The sequence below is a fragment of the Lactuca serriola genome, chromosome 9 (assembly GCF_051521515.1).
Source record: "Lactuca serriola cultivar US96UC23 chromosome 9, Lser_US96UC23_V15, whole genome shotgun sequence".
NCBI lineage: Eukaryota > Viridiplantae > Streptophyta > Magnoliopsida > Asterales > Asteraceae > Lactuca > Lactuca serriola.
In genome coordinates this window covers 120572002-120599638 of record NC_136416.1, presented here as the reverse complement: position 1 = coordinate 120599638, position 27637 = coordinate 120572002, and the positions used below count along the sequence as shown (strand labels likewise).

General features: G+C 36.8%; 1 protein-coding gene across 1 annotated transcript; it reads left to right on the top strand.

Moving 5' to 3' along the window:
* Positions 1–2815: 2815 nt before the first annotated feature.
* LOC145073657 (uncharacterized) lies at positions 2816–4450 on the top strand. The gene is made up of 2 exons (XM_079020177.1): positions 2816–3681; positions 4096–4450. The coding sequence occupies exons 1-2, from the start codon at positions 2941–2943 to the stop codon at positions 4225–4227; spliced, it is 873 nt and encodes a 290-aa protein (XP_078876303.1). The 5' UTR covers positions 2816–2940; the 3' UTR covers positions 4228–4450.
* Positions 4451–27637: the final 23187 nt, after the last annotated feature.

Sequence of the window (27637 nt, the reverse complement as noted above, 5' to 3'; positions counted from 1 at the left end):
CCCTAGTATCACCTTGAGGAGCCATTTCTAATAATATGTGTGCGTGTTTTGGTAGTCTTGAAGAAGAAGGAAGGAAGAAGAGACCACCTTGAAGGAGTGGACTCTCTAGATCAAGGATCACACCACCTTTTGGTAACATTCTGAGGTATCAAGTTTTGAACTTGGTATTGTTTCTTGTACATCTTGTTGTGGGTTAGTTTTAGGTTCTTTTTGTCCTAAGTGTGGTGTTTCATGAACAAAGCATGTTCTTGACCCATTAAGTTGTCCTTTTCAGACCCTTGGGAGGGTCTTCAGTCATAAAAATGGGTAGTTTTAAATGGTTGGTTTTGCTCCATGCATCTCATAGAATGTCTTAATGGATTAAGAAATTTTGATAAGCACTTAATAGGAATGTAAAGTCATAAAGTTGGAAACTTTATGACTCTTAAAGTCTATTTTAGCCACAGATTTGAAATATAGACGTGAGTGCTTAAGCCATTAAGCACTTATTGAGTTTTGGAGCTTTTGGGAGTATGCCCTGCGTACGAGGTTAACCACCCTGATGGTGGTCAACATGCGAGGAGGGAGTACGCCCAGCGTACCCTCGGAGTACGCCATACGTACTCATTCTGATGTGACTCGGCTAGGTTGACTCGATTGACTCAGTGGGTTTGACCAGTTTGACTTTAACTTTAACCAAGTTTGACTTAAGGGTATTTTAGGTATTTTCGGATTTTGCTTATGATTGGTCATTTGGTTAGATAGGTGACAGTTTGAGCTGAGATTCAGAGTCGGGACCTCATCAGCTACTATACAGTCTGTGAGTTGAGTTTTCCTCACTGTAGTTGTGGGTCGAAGGAACCAAGGTCGGCCCATTAGATTCCATATCATGTTATGTGATAGTATGTTTTATGGTGCGGTAATCTGTCAGAGTGGTATCCTGGTATATAGGATGATGTTATGCTTAGTGATCTGTAAGATCTGTTTGATTGTATATGAACTGGTTATATGTATGCTTATCTGTTATGTGTATGTCGACATGGTTATGTGTGTGGGGGTTGAGGCGGACCAATTTAGACTGAAGGCTAAGAGACCTAGGGTGTCCCTGACAAAATCCAGGCCCGAGGGGCGTACCAATCAGGCTGAAGGCCCGAAGAACGTTCCAGATATGCTAAAGGTCCAGTAAGTTGTACCAGTCATGCTGAAGGTTCTGTGAGCGTACCAGATAATCTGTAGGGTGGTGCGACGTTCCAGTCAGGCTGAAGACTCTGTATACGTGATGTTTGTTATTATATTTTTGGGGAACTTACTAAACGTTGGCTTACAGTTTTGGGTTATGCTTAAGGTACTTCGGATGACAGTGAGAAGGCGAAGGCGTGACTGTACACAACCTCTTGGTTTATGTCTTATGATTTTGGGAGACTCTAATGTTTAAAAATGTTTTAAAAACAATGATTATAAACAATTTATGAATTTAGATTGTTTAAAAAAGTTTAAATTTATTGTGATTTTATGAGTGTTACAGCTTGACCCATCTCTGGATCAACTTATAGTCTCTAAAGGCCTATCAAGAGAAAAAATTATAAAATCACTAAATGTTTTTTCCTCAATCAATGTGAAATAATAAGAAACTAGCCAATCCGACTATAATTTCCAACTTCATAAAGATGGAGATTAAAAATAAATACTACAAAGAAAAACATAAATTATTATTCGCTTAAACCGAATTGTGAAAAACAAAACTCAAAGCCAAACCAAATATTTCATTTATTTAATTTGTTAAAACAGAAATTGAACCAAAAATCACTTAAGATCAACCGAATAAACAAAATTTATTCGGTTCAATCAGTTTATTCAATTTCAGTTTTTTTTATTGGGTTTTAGTTTTTTTTTTCCACAATCCAACGAAGCATACGCCTTGATGTTAGATTTGGTTTCTATTTATTTTATAATCCTCGTTAATAAATGAAAGTTTTTTTTGTCACATGTCATCTTCTTCTTCATTTTGACACTTGTCATTTTGTGAGAATTTTAGAAATTTTATTTTCCACTTGTCATTTTTTTATAGATTTCCATTTTCTTAAAATAAAATTCCATAAAATTATAATGGGTTTTATAAAGAAATAAAATCATCCTATTAATTTGGTAATAAATTCTCATAAATACTTCAAACGATTTAATTTCTTTCGCAAGTTTTCAGAAGATTACATTCTGTTATGTAAAGTATTACATTATAAAATATTTCATATTCATAATATATTGATATTAAATTTTTATTTTTAGTAAACTCGTGTAATACACTGGACTCACATCTAGTTAATAATACGACAATATAGTTTTAAATATTAATTTCACATAAAATCAGATATTTTATATCAGAATCAATCCACTTGTCTTTGAAGTCGCAAAGTGTTACCTATGTTCCTACTTGCTAACGTGCTTTATGTGTCCCTAGTGCATTCTTGTCAAAGAGTCATATTCTTTATTTTGGTAAAAAGAATTATTACGACTTCATTCAAGTAGATACTTGACTAATATTTGTAGTAAATAAACTATTATACTTTATTTAATTTATATAAACTTATACTTATGTGATTTTGTCAATTTAGTGCGTAACCATCAGATAAGTTGATACTGATTAATTTTTTTTGTCTTATTTAACAAATAAGTAATTGTTATGGATATAATCAGTTATTGTGATTACAAAATAATATATTTTTTTGATTAAAAAAATAATTAAATCGAGAAAATAGTTAAAAATGTGTATGTAGACTATAGTTGACACTCTACACATTTAAAATATTATATTATTAACGTATGTGGGGTGGGCAATCCATCCTTTACCTTGTCTGGAAGGATAGCAGCCCAAAGGCTCTTTTGTTTTCAGATTACCACTCATTCTTCTCTTTTCCTCCACAACTCCTAGGGTTCCAATTCAATTCCCAAACACCAAAATTCATCATGGACGTCGAATTACACGATTGGGAGGTGCTCCCCGATTCCGATGACTCCACCTCCGTCCAGAATACCAGCTTTTTAGAGGGAATCGAACGCGACTCTGAAGGTATAATAAGATCTGATTACTTTTCCCTTGATTCTCATACCAAGTATTCGGCAACTCAGGCTGAAGACGTTATCGACGCTGTTTCTGTCGAGTCGGACAATCCTAGTTGGATTGATCCTGTATGTGACACCGGTTATCCGGCAACTAAAGCGGTGGGGGAACCTTGGAGCAGCGATGGTTCCGATGATGGTAAATACGTTGAATCCGAAGCGAGCAACACCATAGTAGATATTGTTGAAACCGAAACAAGGAAAGTAGCTTTTGATGGAATTGCTTCTGTTGATATTGACGAGTCTGACGAAATGGATTCAAAAACAAGAAAATTGGGGGAAATTGATGGTGGTGGTGAGGAGTCTGAGGCTTGTAGAGAAGAGGAGATCGTAGAAGCAAGAGGGCAAGGAGCGAATGAAGATGTGTCGAGTGAAAGTAGGAAAGTAAATGGTGAAGAAAGGAACAGAGTAGCGGTTTTGTGGAAGCTTCCATTGGATTTGTTGAAATATTGTTTATTCAAGGCTAGCCCTGTATGGACACTCTCCATGGCAGCTGCAATGATGGGTGCTGTACTTTTAGGACGCAGATTGTATAAAATGAAGCAAAAGAGCAGAACTTTGCAGCTTAAGGTCACCATGGATGATAAGGTCAGTACCCTTTTTGATTGGTATTCAGTATATTACTCCCCACCTGTACCCCTGAAATATCATAATCTTAAAATCATGAATTCAGTTGTGATACAAATTTCATTAGTTAACTTTTCTATATTTCCTTGCATAAAGTCTATAGATCAGAACACAAGAAGTAACCATCCGTATGAAATCTAGTTTAATATAGTATCTTTGATTGATAAACTTCAAACATAACTGGTAGGAACAACATAAATAAGGTAAGAAATCTAGGTAAATTTAATATGACTATGATTCCCTAATTGGGTTTTCATTGCTTGTTTTATGAATCCAAAATTATACACAAATTTGAAGATGTGTGTATTGTTTTGTTGTTATCAATTTTATAAGCATAGTTGATAGATATGTGTATATACATGTGTGTATATGCAGAAGGTGTCTCAGTTTATGAGTCGGGCTGCAAGACTGAATGAAGCATTCTCAGTAGTGAAGCGGGCCCCCCTCATTCGACCCACGTTACCTGGTGCTGGAATTGCACCCTGGCCTATGGTGGCTTTACGATGAATCTAAAACTCTGGAATGGAATTAGAGATTCTATTTGGATGTGTTTGTTTGTATGGTGATGTGTTGTAATATAAAGGGTGAGTATTGTAATATTCCAACACTTGGTGTGATCTATGACTATTATGTGGTTCTGTAATAGTTGAATCATGAGCTGTTGTTAATATGTGGTTTGGCTGATTCTATGTGATTTGGCTGGAATTGGAATTCAATTCTATTACTTTTATTTGTTACAACTTGATATGGATTGACAAATCCTATTCCATTCATGGTTTTCAACATTCCATCCATAAACTTAATGAACAAGTACGTTTGACAGACAGTTTTTGCATATTTTCTTTTTGGAAAAACAAACTATAATCTGTGTTTTACTTTTCCAATTATAGTTTTATTTTCAAATCTATTTTTCTTAAAACCTAATTATACAACTAAACAATAAAGCAAGTAAAAATATACAAATTAAAAGAACAATGAAAGGGATCTTACTATTTAAGTTCTAGCAAAGCACATTAAAATATGTAGGCGAAAAAAATGAAAAGCTATCTCCTAATAACAAATTACTAAGAAATATACTATAACCTTATGATATAGGCTTGTCAATAGAGTCAACATACCTTCGTCCTTTCAGGCTTGCTCTCATTTTGCTCATAGTTCTTAAAATCTCAACAAATGGCAACCAAAGCTTCAAGATCATCGAAGGCAAGAAATCTTCAAGGGTTCAGTGTAATCGTCCTCCTCAAAGATGACTCTTAAAGACATATTCCAACTTTTTTCTCTTAATCCCAATGACTTTAACAAATCAGTTAGGGTTATGATTGAGCTCATATCTCTCCTTCCCATTCTCATTCCTCTCACAAAAATTCCCAACTCTAAATTATCTCTACGACTCCTTGAACTATCTGTTAAACATGTCAAATGAAAGACAATTGCATGAAGGTTTTGCTCATCGATAACTAGATTGGATCCATTACCAGATCCATAATTTTTAAGGTGATTGGTGTATCAAAAAACCAAGAAGGCTTTGTCACTGCAGAAATCATTGCGGATCAATTTCAAGCCTTTCTTCACATGATTGGGTTTAAAGGAACTTACTTTGCCAAGGATTTCAAGAAAACTGATGTTCCTAGACTATCGACTGTGTTGTTGCACATAATCATGAAGGTCTATGGGAAAACATGGAGGAGTTGATTCCATAAGCAATAAATGGTTTAACCTCGCATACAACATTTTTTCAGGATCTACTGCAACTGTTGATCTTCCAAAAGTCACGTGGGATGACTTTTACAAGTTCACAAAGAGACGAAAAGACAACAAGATCCCCTCACCACAATTTTAGGCTCTTACTCTGCGATACTTGTATTCCGGTCTCGACATTCTGATCAACACATTTGACGATAAGGTATTCGTCTATTTTAAAATTATTAAATCCTACCGACTCCCAAATCAGTCCGATTTTGTGGTTATCCAACGTCTACTAGATGTAACACCGTGTTCCACAATGGTTAAACTTATTTCTATCAAGGACCAAGGATGGAGTTTTGGAGGAAACTTTGTGCCACCATGTTGGGCAAGGATGCTAATGACATGGCAATAATTAAATGACTGTGTGTTTTATTGGACCGCCACAACGTGGCCAAGGAAGGCCACGATGTGGCAACTGTTCTGACCCGAGCTCATTATCTTCTAGGTTTCCTTCATATTTAAGCTTCTCGAAGCCATCTCTAGGGTTCATTTCCAGCGTCTAGCCCCCCCCCCCCCCTTTATACCTCAGCGAAACCCTAGCCCCATTCACTTAGAGATATGTGGCCTTTTAGGAGCATTTGATAACTAGGAGAAGAAGAGAAGAAAGGAAGACAGTGCTCTATTGTTGAATCTTCCAAGGAAGCAGCACCATCATTATATTACATAGCTTTTGGACCTTTATAAGTGTCAAAGGCTCAATCTTTTTGGCTTAAGGTGGCTAGATCTAGAATATTGTCCACATTCTTCATGTTTGAGCAAATTTGAAGGAAGAAACTCATAAAGTTGGCAACTTTATGACTCTCCTGAGTCCCAAGATGTCACACCCCGCTAAAGCGAAAACACAAGGTGCGACAGTATAACATGTCGCATTTCAAAAGTTAAAAGACAACACCAACCATAGTATTAGAAAGCTTTACAATTTATAACAAGTTTTGAATAACTTTAAAAAGAATTACAATACATTTAAAATGAGGGTCAATTATGGAAATAGTTGGTGAGTTCACAGGTTTATAATATAACATCATTTTAAAATCATGGAAGTCCAAAATATTGATAAAGGTTTCCATAACAAAAGTACGTTGCTAACATGAGCAATTAAGTTTGTTGCTAAAATGTTGTAATAAAGTTCGTTGTTAAAATGAGTATAAAATTTGTACTATCATGAGAAACAAAGATCGATACCAAGGTATAAAACAAAGTCTGTATGTGCAAAGTGATCAAACCATGAGTTCACCACCCAAACCTAATGACTGTGTAACACTCGTTTATTTATTAGATAAATAAATAAATAATTATATATGCAGTGTGTTGGGTTTGAGGAGTTAATTATCACATTTTTAGAAGTCAGGGGTTAAAAGAATGAGTTTAGGACTCACTTTATAAATATTTATGAAGACAAGGGCTCCGTGGTAATTATCGAGATTTATTTTAAAAAGGAATGAAGTGGAAGGGCTGAATATGTTATAATTAAGACATTAGGGGAATGTTTGGTAAATTGTGTACCTAAGTTGTAAGGTATTTTTATGGTGAGGGTTCAAATGGTAAATTATGGCCTAATATTGAAAGGAACTTGGATAGGAGGGACCTATCTTGTCATTATGGCAAATTCTTGAGGGAACTTGGGTATAAAGGTTTAAGCAACCCCTAACCCTAAAGACATGTGCAGCCGTCACCCCCCCCCCCTCCACCCTTATACCTCCCGCTCCCTTCCAGCCGTCGGAGCCAACCCAATTACGTCGGAGGGTGCTGCTGTGGATCGCCGTTGTTGTTCGCCGGGATGCTTCGACCGTCATTTCCATCTCTTCAGTTTCCAGCATCGCCAATCCCAACCGCCGTTATGTGGATGAGCCTGCTGCCGCCGCTCCTTCGCCATTGACGTCGCTGACGTCGCTAGGGTTATCCAACGTCGCCGCTTTCTAGCCGGTATCGAAGTCGCAGCCACCGTTTCCCTTTTTGTATTCCGATCGGATGAATTCCAAACGACGCCAAAAGGGTTAAAGACGATGTCGGGGCTAGGTGCTGCCCTTCTCGGACTCGACGTCGCCACCTTTCTCCTTCTCGGTTCCTTGGTGCAACGTCTCAGCCACGACTGCCTTTGTGCTCCGGTTGCCGCCTGCCACCCGAAGTGGCTGAGGAAGGTGCTTGCTTAGTGGTGAACTCGTGGGTGTAGGCTGCCATCTCAGATTTGTTGTTTCCGCCGCCGGGAGCCTTCAAGTGGGTGGCTGGTGTGTGAACTACTTTCCAAAAAGTGTGTTGTGTGTGTTTGTCAAGCTGGAAAGCCGAGAACCGCCACTGCCACCACCGTGTGCCGCCTGTGTGTGTTTATTTTAGTGTAGTGGGTGGGTGTGTTTATTTTTGGTATTTTTCATTGTAAATTGTAAACGGAATAATAAAAGAAATTGAAAACCACCACCTTAGGGTGGTGGCTGCCGCCTCTTGCCGCCACCGGCCGCCGTGTCGAGTAGCGGTGTGCTTTGCCTCTTGTGATAGATTCGTTTGGGGTGCTAGAAACCCTAATGGGCTCAAAGGAGCTCTAATGGACCCAATGAAGCTTAATGGACTCTAATAGACCCAATAAAACCCATATGGGCTTAATAAGATTTTAATGGGCTTTTTAGTCCCAATAAAGCCCTAATTGTCATAAAAGGCCAACAAATTGATAAATGGGCTAATATTTGGATTGGAACACCCTAATGCCAATGAAAACCTAACTTTAAGAATTAATCGTGTCACACACACGAGAATTATTTAATAACTTGAGATATTAAATAATAATCATTGGCAAAGATTAATCTAAGCAATATTGGACTTAATGGATTAAGTCCTTTAATGGGTTAAGTAGGAATCTTAACCCTAATCATCATTTTATGAGAAACCCTAATTTCACTTGGGTTTATTGTTGGGCCTTTCTATTGGGCCTTGATGATTGGGTTATTAAATGGGCTATCCAAGATCAAGCAAATGGTCTAGAGTAATTTAATGGGCCTAGGGTAAGGCCCATGTAAGGGACTTGGGCCCAATTTGGAAAATTGGGCCATAGATGGGCCATAGTTTAGGCCTTAATGATTATATGATGTTGGGCCTTCGAATGAGACCATGTATAGGCCTAGGCCCAATTTGGAAAATTGGGCCATGTGTTGGGCTTTGATTCCTAGTTGACTTTGGGCCTATGGATTGGGCCTTGGGCTTGAATAAGCCAAGCTAGGGGTAATGTAGTAATTACCCAAAGAATGTACTTATGGTTATGTATTGGGACCCAATTATTAATTGGGTGTTATTTTGGTGTTGACAGTTCGGGAATCTGTCAGCTAGCAGCTGGGGTCGAGTCTGCGGGACTTCAGCAGGTGTGGGATTGTGTCTGCGGGACTTCAGCAGGTGTGGGATTGTGTCTTCGGGACTTCAGCTGTGTGAGGTGAGTTACCTTCCAGTAGCGGTGGGTCTACGTCCACAATACCGGCCCACCAGTAGGAGTTTGTATGTTAGATGATTGTCTTTGTGATATAATCTAGGTTTGCTACTACCTGATATGTTATATGTGATAGTAGTAGAGTTCGGTTGTTAGGACCGAAGGGTAGGTCAGACACCCCAGATATGTCTGACAGTATGTGATGATATGTTTATATGCTGGCATGATATGTTATGATATATGTGATAGTAGCAGTAGGGGGTGAAATAGTCCCCGGTAGTCGGGTGAAATAGACCGACGGGTACGTCAAGCACCCCAGAATGGCTTGACCTGGGTATGTTAAACACCCCAGAATGGTTTGACCTGGGTAAGTCAGACACCCCAGAATTGTCTGACAGTACATTATGTTATGCTATGTGGTAGTAGTAAGGGGTGAAATAGTCCTCGGTAGTCGGGTGAAATAGACCGACGGGTACGTCAAGCACCCCAGAATGGCTTGACTTGGGTATGTCAAACACCCCAGAATGGTTTGACCTGGGTAAGGCAGGCGCCCCAGAATTGCCTGACAGTATATTGTATGGTATGTGGTATGATGGGGGAACTCACTAAGCTTTGTGCTTACGGTTTTCAGTTTTGGTTTCAGGTACTTCGTTTTCAAAGGAAAGGAGTCGGCTCGATCGCAGCGCATCACAGTATGTTTTCCGCACATGAGATCCTTGGGGATTACGCTCTGATATGGTTTTATGATACTATGTTTTGGATTACTGACACTTGGGCTTTGACATGAGACGTTATTATCAATGTTTTTATACTGATGGTTTTATGTAATAACATAATTAAAATGAAACTTTTGACCTGTATTTTTGGGATGTTACAGACCGAGGGGTGCCCTCTTGAATACTATGTCTATCGCTAACATAGGGAGAAATATGATAAAATGCACTCTACGAGTGTGCGAGTGAGGAGTTATCTACCTCCTAATAGTGCTATCCATAATGATAATGGGCTCAAAAGAGTTAATGAGTTGTGTGAAATGATTCTATGGACTTAACCGTGATATAAGCCTCATGAATCAAGAATTGCAAACACATACATAGGAATCACATTTCATACAATTTAACATAAGTACAATGATGCATTGAACTAAGTTCCACTCGTACCACTACCAATGTTCTACAATAATGGTATACACTAGTGAGTCTCCAATCGAAATCTAATATTATCATACTTATCTTTTACAATAGAGTAATGCCAATATTGTATCATACTTTTGATGTTGTTATGTTACAAATATTTTTATGTGAAATTTAGATTCCTATGAATCAATTTGTTTAAAAACAAATTCAAATGGAAAATCCCATTTTTGCAATGTTAATTGTGATGTACATATAACATTTTGGAAGGTGTTTCAAATGACTAAATGTTCAAAATCAAATGAATTATAAAAATTTTCAAACATTATATTTCAGTTCTAATTGTAATAAACAACCGCCAAATAAAATTTCATGAGTTGTTGATATGCCAAAGTATTTTTCACTATTTAATTCCTTGAATAATCATAAAATCATGGAAAAATAGTAAATGATCATGAATATTTCCTAGAATTTTTATATAACTGATTCACAGTATCCCTAAATTGGGAAAAATATTAAATGCCACTTTTGACCAATAAAACCTGGTTTTTGTAATTTAATTATGTTTTACACCAAGAAATTCTAATTAAATAGCAAATAGTAATTAAAAATCACAAAACTTTTTGTTTGTGTTTCAATTGCAGTCAAAGACTTCTAGAAAGTGTTTCATGAATTTTAGATATGTATAGCTATTTTTCACATATTTAACCACTTGAATCCTCACAAATTAATGGAAAAATAGTAACAAGTTAAGCAAAATTATTAATCTTTTTATACAACTATTATACAATGTATATAAGTTGGGAAAAATATCAAAAGTGATTTTAAAATAGTGGAGTCCGATTTTTGGACTTATGAACGTTTAATCTTAGGAAACTAGAAATAAATAGAAAATAGTTCAAATAAACCCACAAACTTTTTGGGTAATTTATTTATAATATTTTGAAGCTAGGAAAAATTATCAATGAACTTTGTAAACTGTAAAACTCATTTTATGATTTTAGATGTGTTTAATGCCAAAAAATTCCAAATAAATAGTAAAAAGTAAAGAAAAATTGCTAAAGAATTTTATTTGAGTTCCTACGGTAATATAAAAGGTACTATCTTTCCCCGATTTAGTTCATAAAATACACAAAAATAGTGGAAAATAGAAATAAGTTATGAAAAATTCTTAAAATATTTATCTGAGTGTTATACAAGATATAGAAGCCGTGAAAATTCTTAGATATTCACTTAATATCTTAGAACTTGGTTTTACGATTTATTTTATTTAAACACAAAGAAAATTAGAAGTCACAGAAAACAGTGACAAAAATAGGTGAAACTTCATGGGGGATGTTTATTTACTTTACGGGCATCCATGAATTTGTTTAAGATTTATAGACATCATAAAGTATTTTATGTGAATTATTGCTCTATTTTCTTGCAAACATTACAATAATTCGAGAAAAATGAATTAGTTTCTGAAAATTTCCAGATCTTCTTATTTTGTTGTTGGGCTTCTGGGAAAAATCGGATTTGGGTAGAAAAGGAGTTTTGGGTAATTTTATGTAAATAAAATCCTTGATGAACACATTTTAAGGCTTTTAACAATAAACTTTGAACATCAAGCATTTAAGCTCGAGTTCATCACATGCATTATGGTTTGAAGACCATGCATGGATTTATTTGTTCAAAATGATGTTTCTAAGAAGAAAATTCGGATGCATGTAGATTTTGATCTTTAAAACTTGTAAAAACTCAAGTTTATGGATTTGATTTAGGTTTTGGTCATTGGATTTCACCTTCTAACAACATGTATGTTGTTTTTGGGTGAAATCCTACCACTATCATAATCAGAACTGAAGTGCATGAACATGCACCCGAATTTTCAAAGAGAAAGGTGTAGGAGAAGAAGAAAATACAAGAAAACTTGATATTTTTGAAAGAAAATGGAAGGAAATGTAAGGGATTTGATTGTACCTTGATGAATGACTCTTCATGATGAATATTTTTGAGTAAAATAAGGGATATTTTGCTGTACATTCGTGAGTTTTAGGGCTAATTCATATAGGTAAAGAATGGGGGGGGGGGGTTAGAGAGAAGAAAGAGAGAAAAGAGAGATTTTGTATCTCTGGATATCTCATTTCTCAAGTCATCTCTTTGGGGTTTTACTCCACCAAAATCACACACCAAACTCCAAAAATGTAAATTGAATTATGAAAAATAGAGTGGGTAAATCTCTCCCATATATTATTCTTCTAAGTTCGTCATTTGTAGAGGGAAGGAAGAGAGAAAATTTTAGATAAAGAGAAGTAGAGAGGTAGAGTGAAAAAGTGAGTAAAATGATTGAGTTTTTGAGGGAAGGAAGTCTTGGGGAGGGAGATGTCCGATTTTTGAGGTAGAGAGAGGGTTTCCATCTCTTCCATTTTTATAAAATACAATTATTTTTATAAAAATGTCTATTTTTTTTAATAAAATGCACCATAACCTAGTTGTTATTCATAAACCTTGATTTTTCACTTATAAATTAAGGGTAAAGGTTGATGACTTAAATTTTATTTTCCATTGTTTATATTTTCCTAAATTTAATTATTTTAAATTGATATTATATGGTTCATAACAAATTTTAGGGAGTTTTAGGTGTTAAAGCTTATAAATTTGAGTTTTTAGGGTTTTTTAGGGTTTTTGAATTTAATGAATCTTTTGACATCAAAATAATTTGAATTTTTGAGACTTGAAATTATTTTAGAGTCTTATAACTCTTTTACGGTTATTAATAATGCTTACCACTTGTTTTAGTCGGTTTATTAGCATTTCTATGTAATGATTATGAGATTAAATGAAATTTAAGAATCAAGTATATTAGTTCTAGTTTTTTACTTTGACTTTAGTTCCTATGAGACTCTAAACAAATTTCTAATGCTAAGTTAAGTGTATGATATATCTACATGAATGTACAAAGATGCTCGAGTGAAGGAATGAACCGAATTTGATAGTCACTATAGTTAGAGTAGTTGTACAATTCACATATCAATGTGAAATCTAAGTACACTATCCATCATTCCTAATTGTTTCCAGGTTTTTAGTAGGTCATGACTTAGCTTCTAGCTACCAAGTCTGGTATGTGGCGTGCCTATATGTCCAACTAAGTTTAGTCAAATCTAGAACCGACTCAAATTTTGACGGTTGTCACAGTCTCCCCCATTTGAAAGAATTTCATCCTGAAATTCAACCGGTGTCGTATTCAATTAGAACTTAGTCAGATACAAGTATATACTTGGAGAGGTGGTGACTTGAAAAAACTTTTGATCATATTGGATTATTTTCTCAGGGGAAAGTCCAATCATTTAGCTATAATCAAGTTAGGGTTTCTCTAATTCGAGTCCTACGGTCTAGGTTGTGGGAAAATAGGATCGTGGAAATCATGATTTAACCATGACGACCTAGTTGAAAAAGATTATCTACTTAGAGATTTCATGACTTAAGATAGCGTTATAAGTTCTTTTGAAGCACCAATTGCATTGAGTACTAATTATGCATTGATCATTATGTCGCGTTCTAAGTCAGCACTAAGTGCAAATTCGCCGCCTAATAAAGAAGAGATTAGGCATAATTTTCTCACTTTCAGGTTGGCTACAAAATCTGGAAGAGATATTCTGAAAAGGGAAGAGGTAGCACGAATGAAAGATAAGAAATTGAGGGTAAGTTCCTAAAGATACGTACTAAGGGTCGGAAACGAAATCTTGGTACATCTCAAATGTAAAGACTATTTAAGTGCCGTCTACAAAAAAATTACGAAATGATCGAGGATTTCCAAAGCTATATTTACTACTGTGGATACTCCTACTACAATAGAACCGTATTCAAAGAATATATATATATATATATATATATATATACAGAGAGAGAGAGAGAGAGAGTGTGTCATTGTTGCTAATGGAGGCAATGAAAGTTTATGATAAATTAAATCACTTTATCTAGATAACAGTAGGATTGTTTAGAAATGATAAGTAACTTCATTGTTATCAAAATGTTGAATAATTCAAAGAGAGTGAAGATACATGTGTGATGACCAAACAAAGTAGTAAAATAATAAAGAGATTTATTAAGGTTAAAGGTTTAAGTCGTCAATGAGGGAATTTATATAGAAATAGTTAGATTACTCTTTTGAAAAATTTTCCAATTATTTAAGTCAAGCCAATACGAATTTACTAAGAGTCAGAATATTTATGATAAAAAATTAAAGAGTTGGGAACTCATTGGAAATAGAAAAGTAGAATGCTATTTTAAGAAAGGTGGAAAAATGTCAGTCATTGCAAATAGTGCATTCTTAATTTAGTGTTTCTAAGACAACATTCTTTTGGAGGATAGGTAATCATAACATTCAAAAAAAATTTATGTTTGTAAAGAAAAGAAGAAACATGAGAAGAATATAACTCTTCGCAACTAATTTCTAGATTAAGAAAGATGATAAACACAAGGGTATTCATCTTTGTGTATTAATTGTAAGGGAAATACAATGAAAATTTCATTTTTGGTCAAATTCAAAATTTAAAACAAAAGAACGAATGAAAATAAGGATTACTCGTTTACAGTAGATTTTATAATAAAACAAATGTATATGATAAGAGGTGCAATTGAATGTATCAAAGTTGACCAAGTCAAAATTATGTCTCATGACTATACACGTATTAATCGTTCAGAACGAAAATGTAGACTTTTAGTTTAAATGCTCACGAATATGGTACCAAGGGAAGTAAAATAGACAAACAAAGTTACACCATGTATTGTGTTATTATTATGGGTGTGTGAGATCTCAAATCAGATAGAGAGCAGGAAATCAAGTGTGGCATGAAGAAAAGGAAGGCAGTAGCAACAATGATTGATATTGTTAAAATTTTAAGGACAATATCTGTAGGTAGATTTAAAACTAGGTTGAGATATATTTCAAACTTCAATCCTTGATGTATGTTGATGATTAAATAGCCATGTGGAAGTTTTAAAGTGTTTTTTAAGGTTTGCTAAAAAATCACAAGTTATCTATTAAATAACTCCATTTGTGAAAAAGAAGAAACACTAAAACTAGTGATTGGAAATCTGACAATTTTTACTTTTTGGACCGGAGTCCAACAATGGTTAAAACAGATAAGGTAAAAACTCAATATATTTAGAAGAATAGTTATACATTGTTGAAAGTGTGTCATTGGAAATTTAAAAGTGAACACTAAGTTTTGTAATTTTGAATTAGAAACTTTATACATTATAAAACTAATTTGAAACAAAGTACACAAATGATGTATATTTGGAAATGTAAGCATTAGAGATGTCTTATAAACATGTTTGAAGTAGAAAGTTACAGAAATACCATGTTGTTGGGAAATTTAGGGTTTGTGGTGGAGATCTGGATACCAACTTGGATCGTGATATCACTTTCCGAACTGATATTTCTACCCTATGCCTGAGTTACATGAAATTCAGCCTAGGATAATCCAAGTGGACACTTACATTTCTAGGCACAGAAAACGTAAGCCAATATGCTAAAGGGTTCTGTGAATGTGTGATGAAAAGCGAGATCTAAAGAACGTAACCCCCTTCTGTATAAAAAGAGCCGTTTATATATTAAACAAGATTAGGGTTTGTAAGGTCCTTGATGGAAGGATCTTCACCAATGATCAATCAAGCATAAGAAAACAAAGAAGAAATGGAGTAGAAGATGAATGAAACTGAGCTTGCATACGATTAAACACTTCAAATCGTTTGATACAACTTAGGGCCGAAAACTAATGAAAGTACAACTGTTTCTAACTCTGACAACCTGACACCTATATATACTTACTAGGACCGAAAATAGTTTTCGGTTAGCAGACCGAAAACTAGTTTTCGGTCACACCTTGACCAAAAACTTTCCTAGACCGAAAACATTAAGCATACACAAAACAACTCCAAAATACATTGACAAAATCCCTAACTCATCCATACATTGATGCCTAGCCCAAACCATATATATTGGCTCTTTAATCTCCCCCTTGGTTTGGAGCTAGCATGATTTAGTCTTTATCAACCACCAACACGTCTGAACTTCCCATAGCTCCATTCCACATCTCCTTTTCAATAATATCAGCAACCATGGCAGTGTATTCCTTAGCAACAGGCTCAAAAATGTATTCAGCCACCACGATCTGATGAATAGAAAGTTGATGAATATCCCACTTCCTAAATTGTAGCAGATCCCTATTTTCATATAGATGAATGCATCCATTTTTAAGTTTGATGACAACAGAAGCTATAGTTTCATCAAATACCCAGTATAACATGGATTGTAGAGATCCATCTGGATGGTCTTAAAGGATAGGGATCTGCTTTACTTTATTAGTAGTGGGCCACGTCACAGCCCGAAGAGGCTGATTGGTTTTGGGATCAATGACACTCGGGTATACTTTGATGATTGACTCTGCAGTCTTCATTGAAAGAAAGCCCTTTGCCACTTGACCTTCAAAAAATAACCCAAACTATGTCGCCTTGGGATTATTTGTTGGATTTGAAAAAGGAGTAGATAATTCCGTAAGATCAACCCTAGTCCAAGAGTGGAAGTCATGAGCATCTTTATACAATTCGGTATTTCCACTCTTTCTTCTCATGATCCACATTTTCTGGGGGTCATGGAATCCCCATGAGATGATCCCAGACCTATCACCATAAACGTCTCTGAAGCGATTTTCTCCAAGATCCGTAAAGGTAATGTTTGGTTGATCCACGGGGGCATTCTGATCCGAGCTTCTCATGAGCAACAATTGACCCTTCTCAGCAGACTTGGCTAGTTTAGCACATTTTAACGCCACAACACTTAGAGCCTGCACTGGTTCTTTGTTAAAACGATTGACAACCATGGTTGATCTTGTAGGAGTTGGAACTACGGGAGTGTCTTGATTTGGAAGATAGATTCTCGAATCATTGAGAAATGATTTGAATTTGTCACCAAATTCTTCTTCCAGTTTCTTCTTCAAATCATAGTAGCTGGCGGTCAACAAACCAAAATGCTTTTGAAGATCGGTGATCTGCTTTGTTTTCTCATCTTTATCTTCAAGAAGATCAGCAACTTGAATATTGAGCTTGGCGTTCTCAGTTTGAAGGTCTGCAACCTTGATATCAAGCTCGATATTTTTCTGGTTCAGCACACTAATTTCCTTTCTCAGCTTAGGCACTAAGACGTCATCATCATCCCTAGATATACCTTCCTCAAATGATATTCCTTTTTCTACGTGAGGAGTGAGTTGGACTTGATGGTTGGGCCAAATGAATAGCTAGTCTCTCAGAGACAGTATCATGATAAGACCTTGGAGGAAACGATCTCAGGCCAGCAGACGAACCACCAGCTTCATAGATGGAGCTGGGATTCTCTTGAATAGGCACAGATGAAGATGGAGCAAATGTTGTAGATGGAGGAGTCTCTGTGGTTTGAATTGGGTCAGGAAAAACTAGTCTCACCCTTGGATCAATTCTGTATCTTTTCATCGGGGATTGGGTGGTCAGGTCAAACCGGGTATCACTTGTGATTGGCTCGAATGTAGGAACCACATTATCAAGGGCAGGAATCCCTGATGATGTGTCCATATGAGTTGAGGAATCAGCCGCTTGAACGGTAACCAGGCTCAATTTCTCAAACGTTAGCTTTCTCCCTTATCTCCAGTGTTGGATTGGCACCATCATCGATATCATTGAGGAAGTCATCGAGGTCTTCATTTGGCAAAGGGTGCTCAAGTCCAGTGAACTGCATCGAAATATCAACTTTGTCGTAACCGGACAAATCAAGATTCTCATACTCCTCTTCTTCTCCTCCTTCAATCTCAGTTCCCTCACTGAAGTCACTCTGAACCACCACGTTTGAGAGATCATGCTCTTCAGCAACAATTGTGGATGGAATAACATTTTCAACCTCATGGTCTGAAACTGTGATAACATCGTCATTCACATCTGCATGTTCAGACGATGCTTGATCAGCTGACATTTGTTCAGACGACCCATGGGATTCTGAAGAGTCTGACAGCTCTGTAAACTTTCCAAATTTCACGAGAGGGTACCTCCCATGAAACATGATTTTCCCTTTACGGTTCTACTTGATTAGTCTCACAGTGTTTGGTCCAAAGGCTTTCATGTCAAGTATTTCTCCTGTGTTGACCAGATCGGGAAATAGGCTGTTGATGAAGATTTGAATAAATCTTGGATAAAGCAGGAATTGATCCTTCGACTTCTTGTTAGCATTAGAAACCATCTCTTCAAAAATAAACTTTGAAAAGTTGAAGTTAATCACGACAACCAACGATCGCCTGAGTATTTCTCTAGGATATTTCGTCTGAACCAGCCTTTCTTCCAGATATGCAGTTGACAAAAACGTGGGCTAGAAACCTCCAGTAAGGAGGTAACAACTTCTTTAGAGTTGGTGGAAAGACTCCTTTGTATCCCATCTTCTCGAGATACTCATCAACAGTTCTTAGATCAATGTCAGTCGGGTAAGCATCTTGATCATCAATCTTCAAGATATCTATAATGAATTGCTCAGAGATAACAACTTTGCGTCCCCTGATAGAAGCTTCAACCCTCACTGATCCATTGTCTCCAGTCTTGACACTTGCAGATCTCCAGAAATCATTGATCAGATTCAGATAAATGACAGGATTCCATGTAAGTGCAGTTGAGATGCAGCACTCCCTTAGCCTGTACATCATTGATTTGAACTCGTTGTGTTCTACAGGAGGATCATCAAGAAGAATGGACACATTGTGACTTTCTGCAACTTTGAGACTTGCCATTTTATCTACACAAAACAAGCGAAGTGAGAAAACATTTGATTATAACAATTTAAAATTATTTTCTCAATTAAATCCATTAATATTGGCCATTTAAATTGAATTTTATTAGACAAAATATGGGTTTTCGGTCAAGACAGTCAGATTGAAAACTCATGGACCGAACACAGTGAGGACCGAAAGCTAATTAGAATCGAAAATGGCTTAAATGAGCCGCTTTGACCGAACACAGCTTCGACAGAAAGCCGTCTGAGCCAGCTTGACCGAGAACGACTCGGCTTGATCGAAAGCCGGTAACCCGATGAACCGAAAATGGCTTCGACCGAAAACTCGCCGACAATTCATGTTTTCACGATTTTGCCACGATTTCACGGTCGATTCTCGATAAAAATTACATGAGCATGGTCGGAATCTTCATACCTTCGAGAAAAACAGGTTGATTTGAGAAAATAACACAATTTTTTTTGAGGATTTGAGAGAACACAGGAGGTTTTCGGTCATAGAGAGAGAAATGAGGGAAGAACTGAGTTCGGGGTCCATTTTTTCCTTATATACCTAACCCAAACCCGGTTCTTCACCCATGGGCTGATCCCATTTTTCACTTAGCCTTAAGCCCAAAACTCAAAATTTTCAAAAATAAATCATTTTGAGGATTAGTTTCAAAATAAAAAGAAAATAAAATAAAATGAAATAAAATTTTCTAAATTTTACTAATCCTAAAAATTTAAAGACTAAAAATAAAATAAAATAAAAACATTTTCTAAAATTCATCAATTCTAAAAATATGAAAATAAAATAAAATAAAAATACTAAAATTTTATTCAAACTAAATTTAATCCTCTATCATGAAATTGGTTAACTTTTTGTGATATGGGATCATGAAGAGAATTGTTATCGAGATTTAGAAAGCAGTCATGATTGAATGAATGAAAAGTATGAACATAGAGAGTAAATATTAATCATATCTTATATTGATGAAGAACTGATTACAAAGTTTAAGCAGAATGAATACTTTTTCAAAAAGCACTTTCTACTTCTAACCTCAGTTCCTATTTATAGGCAACCTGAGTGTACAAAAAATATACCAAGTCTAGAGCAATACGCTTCTCACAAAATGAAGACTTAGTAAAATAACTAATCATTCGAAACTAAAGAAACAAACACTTCGACTTTTTACAACTTTTAGACTCTACATTCTCCCCCTTTGTAAACAGTCGAAACTATTCAGTTTGTAAGATATTGAATAGCTGAGTGCATTGTTCTTCGAATTTCAGAATACCAAGTAATTATCTTCTTAAGCTCCTTCTTGTCTCTTTCATTGTTCTTCTTGCAATTATTCATACGAACAATAAAATTCGTATATTGTGAAGAAGTATATCTTTCAATCTCTGAGACTTTAAAAAAAAATTTCTTGGGCTTCCCTTTCGTATCTTTACCTGTGAAAACATTCCAAAAGGTTTCAGGCATATTTCTCCATCATCATACTTCCTTAACTCTGTTTGAGGTAAAGTTGATTCCCAAGCGACTGTAACTTTTCTTCCAAGACCCACTGCAAGTTCTTCATCAGTCAACTCCAAGCAATCATAGTAGTTATCTATGAATATTTTGATATGTGCGAAACTAAATCTGAACACATCAGTATCATGTCCTTTCAGCTTGTTTTCTTGCATGTCTTTGAAAATGGATGCCACTTGAATGAGATCATTTAGATTCATTAAGGGAAAATCAACAATGGTAAAGTCGAATGTCTTGTTGTCTGCTCGAACCACAAAATATCGAAAGTTTTGAAGCATATCTTCGAACATCACATCCTTCTTAATTGTTAAAACTTTCTTGATCTTCATTAAAGACCACACCTCCTCTTGATCCTTCACAAGTACAACATGAAATCTTATCTTCAAATAAGTGTATTCATCAATATTATCAAACTTTTCACTTATCTTGTACTGCGCCGTAATAAACATCATTTCGTTTATCGGAAAATCAAGTTGGCTTCTATATGAGTTCGTAACATCATAAATCTTCCTTGGCTTTTTCTCGAACTCATATAAGTGATTCCCCAACACTTTGGATTCAATTGTTTCATATGAATATAACTTCGCAGGATCACCCTTGTTCATTATTGGTGGATCACTTGCCCTTTACCTCATGATACTCTGCACTTGCCTCAATCTCTCCATTTCTGGTTCTGCTTTCTTTTCCTCCTTTGATTTTTCATATGCAATCCCTTTCCCTTTACCAACATCGTCTGTTAGAGGTTTCGCACTTAAGGTTCCTCCTTCTTTTGACCCAATTGAAATTCCTTTGGCAATTGGTCTTGTTGTCATTACAGTCGAGGAAATCGGCATTGTGAACACTGGCAGAGTGGTTTTAAGTTGAGTAGAAATCACCTTTCCCACTGTTTTCGCATCATCATCTTTACTTCCTTTTCTCTCTCCCCCTTGCACCCCTGTGAAAACAGGTGGGGCATTCTTCGGTAACAAAGAAGTAAAGTTCGCAATCAGGGCCAATGCCTTCTATATAGCTTGCTCCAAGGTATTGACTTTGAGAGACAAGAATTCAGGAGTCAAAATTGTCTGATGAGTAGTTTGCGAAACCAATGTTTTTAATTCAGTCATCAACTGAATTAATTTATCAAACTGCTCCTTGTTTTCCTTTTGGTTGGCTTCGAGAATTGAAACAGGAGATTTAGAATCAGTGAGAAGTTTATTAAGGTCAGTGGCAACCACATCAACCTTCTTTTGGACTTCCAAATGTTGAGAATTAATGTCTTGAAGCTCTTTCGCAATTTCCTGCTTTAACTCTTCCACCTTCAGATTAATATCTTCCCGGACCTTCTTGACATCCTGTACAAAAAGAACATGTCATTCTTTTGTAACAGATTTCAGCTCAGAAACAACTCCATTGAATGATTTTCCTTGAGCTTGAATGCGAAGCTCATTGTTCTTGTCAGATTGATCAACTTTCTCAAGTATTCTCTTCTCAGCTTCTTTGATCAGATATTCCACCTCCAATCCCGACAAGGATGACTTTGTACCAGAATCCGCTTGTGACTGAATAATGGCATTCAATTTTCGGTTCAGAATTTTAAATTTCTTACCTGACATAAGCATATGATCGAGTATCTCCTCCTCTTCTGAATCAAAATGTAGGGCCTCAAAAGTCCCTCCAAAACCTCCTCCTTCAGTTTCATCATCAAACATTGGTTGCGAAGGTTGAGGAGTTTCGGGTGATTGTGATGGAAATAAGGTAGTAAATGGATGTTTTAAAGGATGATCAAATATGGATGATGTAGTAACTGTAGTGGTTGGTAAAGAAAATGGTGGTAATGAAGTAGAGACATTCGCAGAAGAGATGGGTATTGATTTGGTAGTGACTACTTCAGGTGGAATAGATGTGGTCGTAGAAATTTGCGAAGTAAGAGGAGTGGAAACAGTTACTACAGGTGGAGTTTCCGGAACAACTTCTTCATCGGAGGATTCGTTGTGAATGATCATCTTGAGTTTCTTGGAAAGCGTTTGTTTTATATGCTTTGCAACCTCTTGAGCTCTTTTGCGCTTTGAGCCAGGAGAAACCGGAGCTGGAACATCGCAAAACACTGCCCCCTTACTACTGACCTCTGTCTTGCAAATATTAGGAGAAGAATTCGTTGTCTGTGAAGATTTGCGAAGCTTCTTTATTACCCCAGATTTTGAGGGTATAATCTCCTTCTTCGTTTTTGTAGAAATCTCTTCTTTCTCCACCTCTTCAGCTTGTGAGACTTTGTAAGGATGAATTTGTTCTTCCTTCTGAGTTTTCTTCTTCTTCTTTGAGGATTTTGCACTAACTTCCAGTAATACTCCAGTTTGCACAGCTGGATCAAAAGTTTTCATATATCTAACCAAAATTTTGTGAGTGGAGTGCACTTTGCGAAGCATCGCATCTAGAATGCGAGCTACACTGGTGAAGATATTTTCATCATCTTCAACAACTTTTGGGAATTAATACAATGAAAATTCTGCAACTTCTCCACCTTCTGGAACTTGAATACCTTCTTTTTCATACACCTTTTCAAGAATTAAACTCTAATACCGGGCACCCAAAATACCCTTCTCAGCATTCGTGTTTTCAAGACTTTCGAAAAACTCCTTCCATAATTGAGTTCCGTAATCAACACTAATATCATAGTACAGACCCATCACCATTTCATATACTTCCATGCGACCTCTGTCGAGACCAACAGTCGTCCCTGTCAAACACCTTAGAAAAATACCAAAGAGAAAGTTCCACATGAAGGGTAACCCAGATTTCTTGAAATCATTGATCTTTTCAAGAGATGGCTGATGTTGTAACAACCCGAGATTTCATATCACTTCTTGTAACTCAAATTGTAATCCAATTCGATCAACCAAACGCCGTTTCCAAATCTGTTTCCGATTTCGTCAATTAATTAAGTCATTAACTTGTATTAACCTAAAATGACTTAATGGGTGTTTTAATGCCATTTGAAATCATTCTAACACCCCATAATAGTCATCAGAATAATTTTAGAATCGACCATATCGGGTTACGACAACTTGGTCGGGTGCGACCAAAAGCCCCGCCTAACGCCGGTATCGGGTAGAATTCCGTCGTGTCCAATTCCCGAGCACTATATAAAGGATTCAAAGCTTCCATTTGAATCTTTTGGCCATCTTTCCTTAATCACTCTCCAACCTCTCTCCTCATCCATAATCAAAGGTCCAAAAACAAAGATTTAAGGCTCCAAATCAAAGAGGTAACATCCCTAACTTGTTATCTAGCCTCTTTAGCCTTCAAATTGATGTTTAATTTGAGTTTTAGGACCTGGAACATGTGTTTACGTCCAAGGATCAAGCTTGGGCCGTAAACACTTAAATATGGGGTTTTTAAGCCAATTAACCCTTCCAAATCATTGTTGGGACTTAGATACGACTTAGAGGCTTTCAATCTTGGACTTGTAACACCTTAAACATGAATTTTATGGGACAAAAGAGAGTTTACAGCCAAGGCATGTGCTTGGGCCGTAAACTCCTCAAACATGGGGAGTAAACACCTTTATACATGTTAGAATGCCTTGAAACTTAACCAATAGCCTTGGAATAAATCATAGAACCATCTAAAATTAGTTTGGGGGCCTTAAACATCTCAAAATATCACATATAGGAGTTTACGGCCTTGGCACACACTCTTATGCCGTAAACTCATAAAAGTGTGTTAGATGATGCCCTTAAATCACCCAAAAGCATGGAAAAATTGCTAGAATCACATGTGATTGCTCTAAGTGCCTCAAATCAATTTCTCTTGACCATAGGAGAGTTTATGGCCGTAAACTCCAAGTTTTTCAGCCGTGAACTCCCTTTTAAGTGGTATAAATTCATTTAAATCATTCCAAGGCATTTTAGTAATTCATTCCGACAATCCCCAAGTCCAAAGAAGTCATTAAACCCTCAAAATCACACCCACATGAGTTCACGGCCGTGAACTCATGTATGTGGGTGTTATATGGCCGTAAACTCCCTAATATGTTTACTCTTGGGGAGTAAACTCAAATCCCAAGTCCCTAATGTCATTACACGTCCGAAGATGTTACCCGGGTCACTCCAAACGCTCGTTTTGAGGTGTTTAACCTCATTGGAGCGTAACGTTCCATATAATTAGTAATTGTAAATCTAATTAGATATATATGGGCATTATTTCATTTTACATAGGGACATCGCGAGTAATCAGGCCCCGAACCAACGTCTAGTATCTGAAACCGTCGCATTTCCGAGTCTGGTGAGTTCATACCCCTACCCTTTTTCACTGTTTTTCACTGTTTTCAGGAGGGGAACACAAGCAAAGTAGAAGGGTTTCTTGTACTCAAAAACTTGTTTTCGTGTGTGTGTTTCACATTTTATATGCTTTAAATATTGATTGATACAACTGGTAACCATTCGAGCATGCAGATCACGTAAACATTTATTTGTGAAGTGGGTTTTATAAACTGTTATGTTTTATATATTTCACAAATGTTTTCCACATTTTATCAGTTAAAAGCATGACATTAGAACATATGAACATGAAACTTGTACACTGTTTGTCCTTGGTAACACTCCTCAGATATAAGCGAGTGGAGGACTATCATATTATTACTAGTAAATTTGTTATTCCTGTATGATTGGAGATACGTCCTCGGCGAACCCTCCACAGAGATACGCGAGTGGAGGACTACACCCGTAACCAGAATCTTTGGGATTTAGAGAGCGTGACTTGAGTGTATAGATGTATACGGGGCTGACTACCCCACACCTGGCTACTAGCTACAGCCGAACCGAAATGGTTCAAGGGTGACGAAAGTCATAAGGATGTGGACAACTTATTGCCACAGGTTCAGTCTATAGTATGGTTATGGAACTCGCAATTAGGATAACAGAGATTAACTTATAGTAATAATGAATACATCTTTTACATTGATAACCAACATTCAGGAAGGTATAGGACTTTCCTAGGAAACCTTGTACATAACCAGGTCTAACCAGAATACATATTTACATCTTTTACAAATGGTAACCAACATTCACGAAAGCATGGGGCTTTCCTGGGGAAAGCATTTACATAACTAGAAAAGTGTAACAAACTGGATAACCTTACATCTTTTACCATTGGTAATATACAATTAGGAAAGTATGGGACTTTCCTGGGGATCCATTGGTACATAACCAGAACAGAATAACAAAACAGATAACCCAAATGTACATTTTCACAAGGGTAAACATGTTTTTAGTGTACAACTTTACTTTACATAATGTGAAACATCCAACCAACCTTTTTAAGAAAATGTGGGATTTTCTTGGCGTGTGTCACATTTTCAGAAACAGAAAGGAAACATGAACATTTTCCAAAACAAAAACTACTTATGAACTCACCAACGTTATGCTGATTTTCAAATCGCTTGTGTTCTCAGGTCATTGATAGAACAGGTACCCGAAGATCCACTTGATCCAGGTTGGAGTGCGTACAAGACCCGTTCGTTTTGTTTCTATATATATACTATGTATCACAAACTGTACAACTTTACTTTTGAAACAATTGTAAAACTTTTTATATGTAATGTAATGGTTGTTCTACTTTACTTACTATGTACATTGGATTTGATACTCAACGTGGAGTCAACCCCGGAAATGTTTCCGCCTTCGGTTTTCGGGGTGTGACAGAATGGTATCAGAGCCCTTGTTTATAGTGAATAAAGTATACCAAACCTTACATGGTATAAAACTATAAACACTAAAGGGCCTTAGTGCTCTGAAATAAAAGTATCTTCAAACTATAAGTATTTTCAAAAAGTATATAAGTATACCGAGCCGTCGAGATCCGTAATTACAAGTAGAACAAAACATAAGTAAATGGGTGTTGTGTACTGTGGTTACACCTGGGCAGTTATGTAGTCGTGTCTAGGGTCAATATAGCCTGGCCAACTATATTCATTCGAGACACGGCCAACATGTGCTTGGGAGTGACTGTGGTATGCGGCATGCCTAAAAACTTACCCTAATACCACAAACATCACGCCAGTGTAGTAACGAATCATGAAATACTATGGGAGTATTTCTCGAGCCAATCTTTTGTAAGAATCCTCGTTCACGTATAGATCCTTGATCAATCCATTAGCGATAATTTACCTGCTTTGATAACTCTTTCCTGCTTTATCACTTATTTGGAATAAATATCTGTCATATCTCTCGATTCAATTCAGAGGACTTATCATCCTCTCTTTCTTGATCTTATTAGATCAAGATGCCTCCCAGAAAGAGACCCAGCTCAAAGACCAACAACCCTCCGCCACCACCTCCTCCTGAAATTGATCCCGTGTTATTCCAAACAGTTGTTATCGCCGCGGTGGCAGCTGCTATGTCCCAATTAAACACCCGTGGTTCGGGAGGTGGTACTCAAGATCAAGAAAGTAATTAGGAACACCGAAAGGAGGGTTCCTACAAGGACTTCATGAATGCGAAGCCTTCATCCTTCGATGACACTGGTGGTGTCATTTCCTTGTCCCGATGGTTCGAGAAAATCGAATCCATCTTCGAAATCTGTGCCTGTGCTGAGTCCGATAAAGTCAAATTTGTAGCCTATACCTTCAGTGATAAAGCCTTGACTTGGTGGAATGGCCGAGTCAAATCCTTGACCCTACCTGTAGACAATGCCATGGGCTGGGACGCCATGAAAGAACTCCTCCTTGCCGAATACTGTCCCCGTGGTGAAATGCAGAAGCTAGAGCACGAGCTCTTGAACCTGAAAATGAAAGGTTCCGACATTGCTGCATACATTTCCCGATTTGATGATCTCGCACTCCTTTGCCCTGGTTTGGTCACTCCTGTAAGCAAAAAGATCGAGAGGTTTATTTGGGGGCTAACTAATCCAAAAAAAGGTCATGTCCTAGCTGCTCGCCCGGACACATATGATAGTGCTAAGACTTTAGCCCAAGCCATAATTGACCACAGTGATGATGTCGAGGAAACCACCACCGCCCCTGAGTCGACTAAAAGCAGTGGTGAGAAAAGAAAATTCTGGAAGAAAAAGAAGGGTCAATCTTCCCAAGGATCCTCCAAAAGACAGCAAACAGTAGCAGTTCATGCTGCTACTACCCCCGTTGCTGCTGCTTCTGTTGTGGGATCCACAGCTCCAACTCCTACCAGCCGGTATGCTGGTAATCTCCCTCTCTATGACAAGTGCAAATATCACCACAACCCTGGCCCCTATCGAGAACTTTCCTGTACCAATTGTGGTAAGAAGGGGCACACAGTCCGATTCTACAAAGCTCAAGCCCAATCGGCCAATCAATCTTCTGGAGCAGGCGTTGGTCAAGC